This window comes from Lonchura striata, chromosome 16, assembly GCF_046129695.1.
Source record: "Lonchura striata isolate bLonStr1 chromosome 16, bLonStr1.mat, whole genome shotgun sequence".
In the NCBI taxonomy this organism is placed as follows: domain Eukaryota; kingdom Metazoa; phylum Chordata; class Aves; order Passeriformes; family Estrildidae; genus Lonchura; species Lonchura striata.
Window position 1 is genome coordinate 12,293,370 of NC_134618.1, and position 10,325 is coordinate 12,303,694.

The 10,325-nt window shown below is 49.0% G+C and overlaps 1 protein-coding gene across 4 annotated transcripts in view; it reads right to left on the minus strand.

Annotated features, from left to right (window-relative positions):
* The window catches only part of PRKAR1B (protein kinase cAMP-dependent type I regulatory subunit beta), a 93,661-nt gene extending 84,752 nt beyond the window's left edge, over positions 1-8,909 (minus strand). The window contains exons 1-2 of one of the 4 annotated variants that reach the window (XM_021539728.3): positions 8,868-8,909; positions 7,084-7,288 (exon numbers count right to left, since the gene is read on the minus strand). In XM_021539728.3, coding sequence (XP_021395403.1) covers positions 7,084-7,260 — 177 coding nt within the window. In that variant the 5' untranslated portion in view covers positions 7,261-7,288; positions 8,868-8,909. Of the gene's footprint in view, positions 1-7,083; positions 7,289-8,175; positions 8,284-8,617; positions 8,813-8,867 lie in introns of those variants that run through there. The other 3 variants (XM_021539727.3, XM_021539729.3, XM_021539726.3) reach the window with 3 other exon arrangements.
* Between the last annotated feature and the right edge of the window lie 1,416 nt (positions 8,910-10,325).

A 10,325-nucleotide genomic window follows, 5' to 3' on the forward strand; every position in this document is an offset into this window, starting at 1 on the left:
CTAAACAGAAATTCATTTCCTCTTCCAGTCTCTCCTTTCAGGCTTTGTCACTACCTGAAAACTCAGATGAGCTGAAGGAAGGAAAGCACCTAAGGGAACTCCAAATCACTGTGCAGCCTTACAACAACATCCCAAGAAGACTTTTAAAAGCAAGTCAGACATTTGATATGAAAGCTCAGTACCTCTGCTCTGCTTCCTACAGTGTATACATTGCATTCAAAAACAACACCACCAAGTACACTTTAAATGCTTTTCTTTTTCTCCTCAAGCACATTCATAAACTTTTCTGCTTGACAGACCTGGATTATTTACAGAAAATGTGCAGGAAGGTTCATGAACAGGCAACTAATCTCTCTTTGCACTGGAATTGACCCAGAGGAGATGCTCTCAATCCAGGAGGGTTTCTAACACCCCTCACCACTCCTTGGGGCTGATGATTTACAGCAACCAATAAAGGCCAAAGGCAAAGCACTTCATTTTGCTGGAAACACAGGACTGACTGATGCCATCACTAAAAGCAGAAAAAATCTGGGAGATCTTAATGTTCTTTCCAGTCTTATCTTTGCCAGGACAGACAATCTTCATGATCAATTCAGCCTTGTTATTCACACAATCCCAATTATTGCTCTGCTGCCTTCCTCCTGCTCCATGCTACCTTTTCTTCTACAGCAATTCTAAGAAATATCTTTAAATGCACTCCCTACTATCCTACCAAGGCATTTACTCTCTCCATAGTTATCCCCCTCTTTGATTACTATTTCTACATCTTCTGTGGCCTCTCTGCATTTCTGCTCTTTCCCGATTTCCAATCCAGGCAAAATTTTTCTGCCAAAAATCCACCTACTCTGATGACACTCCAGCTGCATGGCTGACATTCCTAAAACCCTGCACTGCCATTGTTTTACCTCCTGCAACTTGTTCACACTTCTTGTCTTCCCCCACCAGTGTCTTCAGCATCTCAACCCATCACCACCACCTCTTCCCTACTTTCTTGCATACGCCTCACAGCAAAGTGAGAGGTTATGTTACAAAACACAGACCCTATTTTTGATACTTAAAAGCTTATATAATCAAAGAGAATCGTAGCCAACACTTCTGATTCTTAAAATCCAGCCAAATAACAATGTATGCACGCATAGCTTGTGTAAGAAAAGACAAGCCCACATAAAAGTGGATTAAGTAACCTGATGAATGTAAAACAGGGGAGCATGAGATGTGAAACAAAGACGTCTTCCAGGCAGAATTCCCTCCCTATTCCATCACTGCACCCTGGTTTTGTTAAGTTTTGGCTTTGAGACTGGGAAAGCCACTCACACTTGTGGACACACAAAGTAAACAGGGAGCTCAGCTCTAATATGTTCCATACAAGCTCATAAGAGCATGGGTTTGCTTATAACTAATTTTATTTCTTGTGGAAAAAGCTTTTTTTCTCTTTCTGCTCTTATTTCCTTTATCCTCCATCTTTCCCTGCATGCAGGAAAGTTTGCCTGGGGGGACTTTAAAAATTCACCTTGTTTTCCTTTACCTCTTCCAAGAAAACTGTCACCTCTCACAACACTGCCTGGGGCTGACTGGCAATCACAGGGGTCCCACCTGAGCTGCTTTTCATCCAGCTCTTCCCAGAACTGACCTCAGGGGAGAGGCAGGACAGAGGCTGCCCAAGCCTGCTCAGAAGTGCACTCACACAGCCAGGGCACACGGTGCTCCCACTGTTGTGCTCCTATCAGCACCTCAGGTATGTTCCTGCATGCTTTACCAACATTTCTGACCACCACGGAGATACCACCCAACTGCTTGGCAAGCTTTGAACAATATTATTATTAGGCTTTATAAAACTGCTTGAGTAATGCATTTTTTCTATAGTTTTTTTTGTGTGATTTTGCTTCAAATCCATAGCCTCTCTCCATCTTATCAGAAAGCAGTGAGTTATACTTCGCATAATAACAAATTGTACTTTCAAGAATTCATTTCATCAGTTTAGACAGGTTCTGGTGGAAATTATTGATTGAAGGATTCCTTTCTGTGATAAAACACAAATACTGGGAGAGAGAATACTGCCGCAGAAGAAGAGTCTGGTGCCCAAAATTTGATGCTCGGGTATGTTTGGTTCTGAAACTCTCTGCGGTAAGTGAACAAAATGTGTTTTGCTAACAGAGGTGAATTTGTGATTTGTTGCACGCTTTTCTCTCCCAGGCCAGGTCCCGGCACGCCCGGGTGCAGTTCCGCCCAGTGCCGCCAGGGGGCGGCGCGCCCGAACCCGGGGTTCGAGCCCCAAAACCGCGGGGTTTGAGCCCCAAAACCGCGGGGTTTGAGCCCAAAACAGCGGGGTTCGAGCCCAAAACCGCGGGGTTTGAGCCCAAAACAGCGGGGTTCGAGCCCAAAACCGCGGGGTTCGAGCCCAAAACAGCGGGGTTCGAGCCCCAAAACCGCGGGGTTCGAGCCCCAAACCGCGGGGTTTGAGCCCAAAATCGCGGGGATCGAGCCCAAAACCGCGGGGTCTGAGCCCCAAAACAGCGGGGTTTGAGCCCCAAGACCGTGGGGTTCGAGCTCCGAAATCCGCGGGATTCGGGCTCCCAAAACCGCAGGGTCTGAGGCCCAAAACCACGAGGTTCAAGCTCCAAAACCACGGTTCAGGCTCCAAACCGTGGGGTTCGGGCTCCAAAACCGCTGGGTTTGAGCTCCAAAACCGCAGGGATCGAGCTCCAAAACCGTGCGGATCATGCTGCAGAATGCCAGGGTTTGAGCTCCAAACCATGGGGTTTGAGCTCCAAAATCGCGGGGTTCGAGCTCCCAAAACCATGGGGTTCGAGCTCAAAACCGCAGGGCTCAAGTTCTGAAACCGCCGGTTTCAAGCTCCCAAAACCGCAGGGTTCAAGCCCCAAAACTGCGGGGCTCAGGTTTCAAAACCATGGGGTTCAAGCTCTAAAACTGCAGGGTTCAGGCTCAAAACCGTGGGGTTCAGGTTCCAAATCCATGGGGTTGGAGCTCCCAAAACCGCAGGGTTTGAGCCCCAAAACCGCAGGGTTTGAGCCCCAAAACTGCCGGGCTCGAGCTCCAAACCCGCGGGGTTCAAGCTCCAAAACTGCAGAGCTCGAGCTCCCAAATCTGCAGGGTTCGGGCTCCAAAATTGCAGTTCAGGCTCCAAAAACTCCAGGGTTCAAGCTCCCAAACCATGTGGTTCAAGTGCCCAAATCCGCGGGGTTCAAGCCCCCAGAACTGTGGGGTTTGGGCTCCCAAATCCGCAGAGTTCAAGCTCCAAAACCACAGGGTTCGAGCTCTCAAACCATGGGGATTGAGCTCCAAAACCACTGGGTTCGAGCTCCAAAATCATGGGGTTCGAGCTCCAAAACAATGGGGTTCGTGCTCCCAGAACTGTGGAGTTCGAGCTCCAAATCCACAGGGTTCAGGCTCCAAAACCGCAGGGTTTGAGCCCAAAATTCTTCTTGCAACAGAGCCACAAGGCATGCGGCATCAGCCGGGACCCCAGAGAACGCTGCCGATCTGCTGCAGTAATTTATTAGAGAAAAGCAGAGTTTTCTGCCTGTGCTGAGGGCAGCAAAAGGGGCCTGGAGAGAGCCCAGGTGCAGAAAGTGCCAGCAAAGCCCAGCTCAGCCAGCACAGCCCTGCTCTAAAACCCCCAACATTAAAATGGCTTCAGCAAAGCCTTGTTAAACACATCCTGCGGTTCGCTGCTGCTTCCTCTTCTTTTGTGCCCTTTTCTTCATTAGTTCTATTCTTTATTCTAATTCTTTGCTGTGGAACAGCTAAGCTTAGCCTGGCAAGACAACTCCACCTTTGATCATATAATCGTGGCACTAAACAGCCTGACACTATGAAATTTTTGCAGTCTCAGTATGGCTAAAAATACAAAGCATTGCCTGTAATTTCTCAGTAATTGACTTTTTCACATAATGTAAGAACCAGAGATAAAATATGGGTTGCCTGGTTTTTTGGTTTTTTTTTTTTTTTTTTGCTATATCCTCAAGTAAACAGAACTTAATTACAGCTGTTAAAATAATGGCACAGTTTCTTAGCTAACATCTATTCCCCCACTCCAAAAAAAAACCAATTACAATCCCTAAGGGAAAGACTTTCCTCACTCCATCCACCAAGATCTATGCAGTCAGAGGAAAACCTAAAAGAAATTGTTCAAAGGAAATATCACAGGTTTTAAAATCTAAAGTATCTAAACTGTTTTCAACTATTTTCTGTGCTCAAGGGCATGTTACAGATTTTTACAAAGTAACTGTTAATGAGATCAGAGTAGATGTCATCTTGAAGTCCGTAAGTCACAGCATGTAAAAGTGACTTGCAAACTTTAGGATATAGAAACATAAGATGATTCCCAGCAATTACTGGCAACTTAAGCAGGTCCTCCCAGTATTAAGTGAACAGAAAAATGTGTATTAAAGTTTTCCCACAGTTATTTTCAGAGCAATGGTTTTTGATATTGTACTTGATACAAATAGGCTGCATTTAGAAAGTCTTTGGGAGGAGTGTTCTTTCTAACATTGGCACTCCTTCAGAATTAAACATCAAACATCAAACCTCAGTCTCCAGTACTTTATTCAGAATTATTTATTCATGTTCTCCTTTTACAGCCCTCTCAGGCCATGTCCATGCTGTGAATAAAGAGTGGCCCAGCCACAGAGCTGAACACTAGCCCAGGACAGCCCACATCCCTCGAGCATTACCTCACTGCTGGCTCTGCTCTCAGCTGCTGGGACCAATTGCTGCCAAAACAAACCTGCTCCTGACGTGTCAGACCTAGGAATGACACTGGGGCCAGGGAGAGTGCTGGGTCAGGGTCAGCTCCTGACCCCTTCTCATTTAGCAGCAGGCTGAAGGCAATGGACCCAACTCTGATGCCGTCAGAAGGTGAGAAGCATTTATGATCTGCTCTGATCTTGAATATCATAATAAATCTTGCTTTTATGAGTTGATTTTATGAGATGGAGTTAAGAATTAGCAAAATTAAACACACTCTTCTTTTTTTTTTCTATTCACTTCTAAGGTAGCTCCAGTACAATGATATGGATCAAGCTCTACTTGTTTTCCACAAGCTCATTTTTTAACCACTTGAAAAATATCCTACACTTCATCTTTAAACTTCCCACATGTGTTTTTGACAGATAAACTGTTCTTCTACTGCTTTCTTCAGTGAAATGTGTTGTTTATCTTAATGAGTTTGGAAAATAACCCCACAATACCACACTTAGGTGGAAAAATGCATGACTTTGTTTAGAAAGTCATTAAACCCAAAGATTTTTACTCCTCTCCCTACACACGACCAAATTTAAGGAGATAATAGTGAATGTGCCACGTCAGTATTGCACATTTACAAAAATCTAATTAACAATTGCTAAATTCACAATTCCATTAGGATTCTTCAAACTATCTGTATATGACAAGTGTATAAAAACAGGATAAAACTTATTGAAAGATTTTTCTATCTTTAGAAGTCTTCCTTTCAACTGTTCTCATGCAACCAACGAAGTGAAAATATTATTCTACAGAAGAAAATCCTTCACATGCAATTTATCCCAAGGAAGTCCTCGGAGATGTTTGGGCAACAAGGGAGTCAAACTGCTGTAGGAACAGGAATTATAGTGCTGGAAACCTCCAGAAGGAGCCTAAAGCCTCCAGGCTCAGCAGGCTGGGCCCCCAGGCTGCTCTAGAGAGGCAGTGCCAAGATTGTGTCCTCCCACAGCAAGCACAATATTCCCTGCAGTTGATGCCTTGATGTTTTCTAAATCATCTTCCATTTTGAGACAAGTGATATCCATCAGCTCCTGTGCTGGCATCCTGATTGATGTCCTACAGAATTCTGGGATCTGCTGTTCTTTGGGAAATAATGGGAGATCACATGAAAGAAGATGTCATTTCTCAAGGGTAGGAGCTGCCCTCCTGTCTCAGGTGTGTGTGCTGTGTTAACATCAACAAAGCCAAACTCCCCCAGTACAACTCCTCAAGAAATCCCTCCAGCAATGGAGCATATTCCATGATACCACAGCATGTTTTAATGGGATTTTTTCAAGAATGGTGTTCATCCTTCTTTTCAAAAAGTCCAAAATTCCACACGTTATGATGGATGATAATTGACAACACAGTGAAGGAAATTCAACAGTTTTGAGTCTCTAAAAATGAGTCTTGGCTGTCAGAAGTTTAGAATATACAGAATCAAGAGACTTTCTTTTTCACAATAATCAAATGCAATTACAAACCACCTTGTACTTTCTACCCCTCTCTGATGTCCCAGGCTGCCACCAACATGCATGTTAGCATTTATTAAAACTACACGAATTTGCCATATACTCACCTACAGAAAAATGAATCTGAAAAGCAGAGAGTGAGATATATTAAATGTTTTACATCACTGGTGATATATCAGCCTTATATATGATTCACTCCTGCAGGAAGAAACTATTAAACCTTTTCTCTCAAGCCTACAACAACACCTGCTCACACAACGTGCTCTTCCTGCAAAGACACCCCTAGGCTTTAGAGAGAATTTGTCGGGGAATGCTCTAAAATGTTTCCCCCTCTCTACACTGCTCTTGAAGGCAGGCACAGCAAGTGAGGTGTCTCTTAATGCATCCCCTGTCAGAGGATCCTGGGACAGGCACTGCAGACAGGAGAGAGCAGTGAAATTCAACAGCAAACTGCTCAAAGATTTAAAGAACTTGCTGGTTCCCTGATTTTGGTCAGTTTTAGGGGAAGGGAAAACCCCACCACGTGACACTGGAATAAACAACATCTTTTGCACCCACAGGCAGGTTCTTCCAAGAGATGAAAGTTCAGGGTACAATGCCTCACAAACAATTTGGGTCATTTTTAACAAATGCAGTTTCCGGAGATATGATAATCTTGGTGTTATGCACAAAATATTCTAAACTATAGCCAATGTTATAGTAGCCATCCACAAATGAAGGGCTGGGGCTTTTTTTCTCTTAACAGTTTACATTTTCATAGTTGTGTGGTCATTTTAAAAAGAAAAAAAAAAGTACCAAAACATTTGAAATCTTTAAACAATTTTTCTCATTTTATAAATGGAAAATGTAAAGTCACCTGAAAATCACTGACCTTTTCTAATTTTTCAAAGTGTTCTCTGAGGAACTTCATGGGTCGGTCTGGCTTTGCTATACAGAGGTTTACAATGCATTCTTTTAGAATCTGTTGGATGTTGTGTTTCTGAACATAGAGTTCACATCCCTTCAGGCTCTCATCTTCTTCCACATTGCAGGAAGCAGCAGCAGCCATCTTCAGGCTTGTAAACAGAAAACACGACCTAGGTAAGAAAATGGTGCAAGAAAGAGATGAGAGACAATTCCCAAATCCTTTGTCAGAGAGATCAGAAGAGCAGAGACATTTTAATATTGCCTGTTGCCTATTGAGGACGTATTCAATTTGAATGTTTTAATGTTCTGGGGTTGTATGGGGAAATGCTGAACTGTATCATCTTTGTATCAACATCCCACCAAGTACACAAAGAGGATTTTAACTCCTAGATAGTGATCGATCTTTGGGGAAAAACAGCAACCGGTGAAATTAACCTACAAAGGCAAGGAGTTTCAAAAACACTATTACATGACAACACAAAGCCTTGCTTTGCATTCCCTGTGGCGACTCGCTCCTGTCACTAGAAACCCATTTTTTTGCTACAGAGATTTTTGGACAATTTTAGCATCTCTCCCTTTCCCAGCCAGCGACCCTTGGCAGCCAGGCTGGGGAGGAGCGGGCAGAGCCCCCCGAAGGGAAACGAGTTCCGCGAAGGGAAGTTTGATGAGCTGAGGGGAGAACAGCCCCAAACCCTCTTTATTTCCCCCCGCGGGGTTATGAGCGCTCCGCTGCGAGCCCGGAACGCCGGGGCAGCTTTACCCCGGTCCCGGCCTCTCTGCCCGGGTCTGTGGATGCGGGGGCTGAGCGGGGCTGTGCGGGGCTGTGCGGGGCTGTGCGGGGCTGAGCGGGGCTGAGCGGGGCTGAGCGGGGCAGGCTCCGGGAGGCTCCGAGCACCGGGGAAGTGCCCCGGGCCCGGCCGGGAGGCAGCGCATCCCCCGGGCCCGGCCGGGCGGACCTGCGCCGCTGTCCCTGCCCCTGCCCCTGCCCCTGCCCCTGCCCCTGCCCCGCACTCTCCGCGCCCGGCCGGGCCCGGGGAACGGAGGGGCCGGTAAATACCTGGTGGCCGGAGCCGGCTGAGCGGCGGCGCCTCCGCTGTCCTGGCCGGCGGTGGAGGCGGGGGAAGCGGCTCCCCTGCCGGTATCCGCACTGCAGCCGCCGCCGCCTCCGCTCCTGCCGCCCGCCGGGGCCGCGGGGCGCCGCGGGGACCCGGCTCCGCTCCCGCACAAAGGCTCCGGCCCCGCCGCCGCTCGCCCGCAGGAAGTGCCGCCGCCGTCACTCCCCGGCGGGCGCGGCCTCCGCCGCCGCCTCCGCCGAGAGGCGGCACGGGGCGAGCCCAGCGCTGTGAACCGAGCGGCACCGGGCCCTCGGCTGCGAACCGAGCGGCACCGACCCTCCGCTCCGAACCGAGGGGCACCGGGCCCTCGGCTGCGAACCGAGCGGCACCGGGCCCTCGGCTGCGAACCGAGCGGCACCGACCCTCCGCTCGGGAGGCACCGACCTGCACCGACTCCTCCGCTCCGGGAGGCACTGACCCTTCCGCTCCGAACCCAGTGGCACCGGCCCTTCAGCTCCGGGAAGCACTGACCCTTCCTCTCTGAACCGAGCGCCTCCGGCCCCTCTGCTCCGGGTGGTACCGGCCCCTCCGCTCCGAGCCGAGCGGCACCGACCCTTCCTCTCCGAACCCAGCGGCACCGACCCTTCCTCTCTGAACCGAGCTGCACCGGCCCCTCCGCTCGGGAGGCACCGACCTGCACCACTCCTCCGCTCCGGGAGGCACCGGCCCCTCCGCTCCCACCCGCACCGCCCGGAGCCGCCCTGCCGCTCTCTGCACCGCACGGACCCGCAGGGCTGGCAGCCCCTGGCCTGGCCGCTCCGCACCGCCAGCCGGACAGGCTCGCCAGGAAGACGAGCCTGGCCACAGCGGACGGTGGTTTGGCCATTAGGAACACGCCTGGCCACGAAGGACAGTCTGGGTGGGTGAAGTGGCCACACCATGAAGGTGGGCATGGCCATGGAGGGCAGCAGCCTGGCTGTGACACATGGCCCGGCTTGGGCACAGGGGACAGGCTGGCCGTGAAAGATGTCCTGCCCATCACGGATGGTGAGCTGGCCATACTGAGCCAAGGCACGGCGGCCACAGCGCTGCCTGCGGCACTGCCAGCCCTGCTGGGCACCCACAGCTCGGGAAGGGCTGGGCAGGGCTGGGCAGGACAGCTCAGCAGCTCTGCCATGGGGTATTTAGAGCAAAGCCATCACAGCCAGCAGCACCTCTGTGCAAGGCCATGAGGAGTGTGGGCACAGCTGGCATTCAGCCATGGGCCAGCACGTGCTGTCAGAAATACACCAATGCACGCTGCACTTGTCAGGAAATTCACATTCGTGGTTCCCATAGAATAAAGGGTGAAACAGGACTCCAAAAGATCACAGTCAAGCTAGGAGAAGGGCAACAAGCAAATAAACTCTGCTGGTAAACACAGGCCTATTTGAAAATAATTTGAATTAGTTCTGTAGTTTATTGCACTTTAGATTTGTTGTGATCACTCAAGAAAAGGACCATGAGAATCTTTTTGGTTTGATGTCTGTTCCTTGCAGTCACCAGAGTAGAACGCAAAACATGAGGTTGTGTAAAGTACCCAGAAATACAACATAAACACAATGTATACACACGTTAGCTAATACAAATAAAATACTAAGATACAATAGAAGTACAAATATTTATTAGCTAACACAAATAAAATACAAATACTAAAAAGTATACAATGCTGTTACAGAAACTGACATCTTCCTGCCCGTGCTTTGATCCCTCCAAAGAAACAGTGGGGAAGTGGCACATGTGAAAGTGCCACCCTGCCCTGCCCCTGTCCCCTGCTCCGTCCCTGTCCCCCACTCTGTCCCTGTCCCTGTCCCCAGCTCTGGCCCTGTCCCCTCGCTCTGTTTGGTTTCCCCTGGCTCTATCCCTGTCACTGTCTCTGTCCTTCCCGTCCCGCTCTGTTCCTGTCCCCCTCTCTGTCCTCATCCTTTTCCTTATCCCTATCCCTATCCCTATCCCTATCCCTATCCCTATCCCTGTCCCTGTCCCTATCCCTATCTCTGTCCCTCTCCTTGTCCCTATACCTGTCCCTTTCCCCGTGTCTCTGTCTCTATCGCTGTCCCTGTCCCTATCCCTATAGCTAACCCTGTCTCTGTCCCTGCCCCTATCCTTGTTC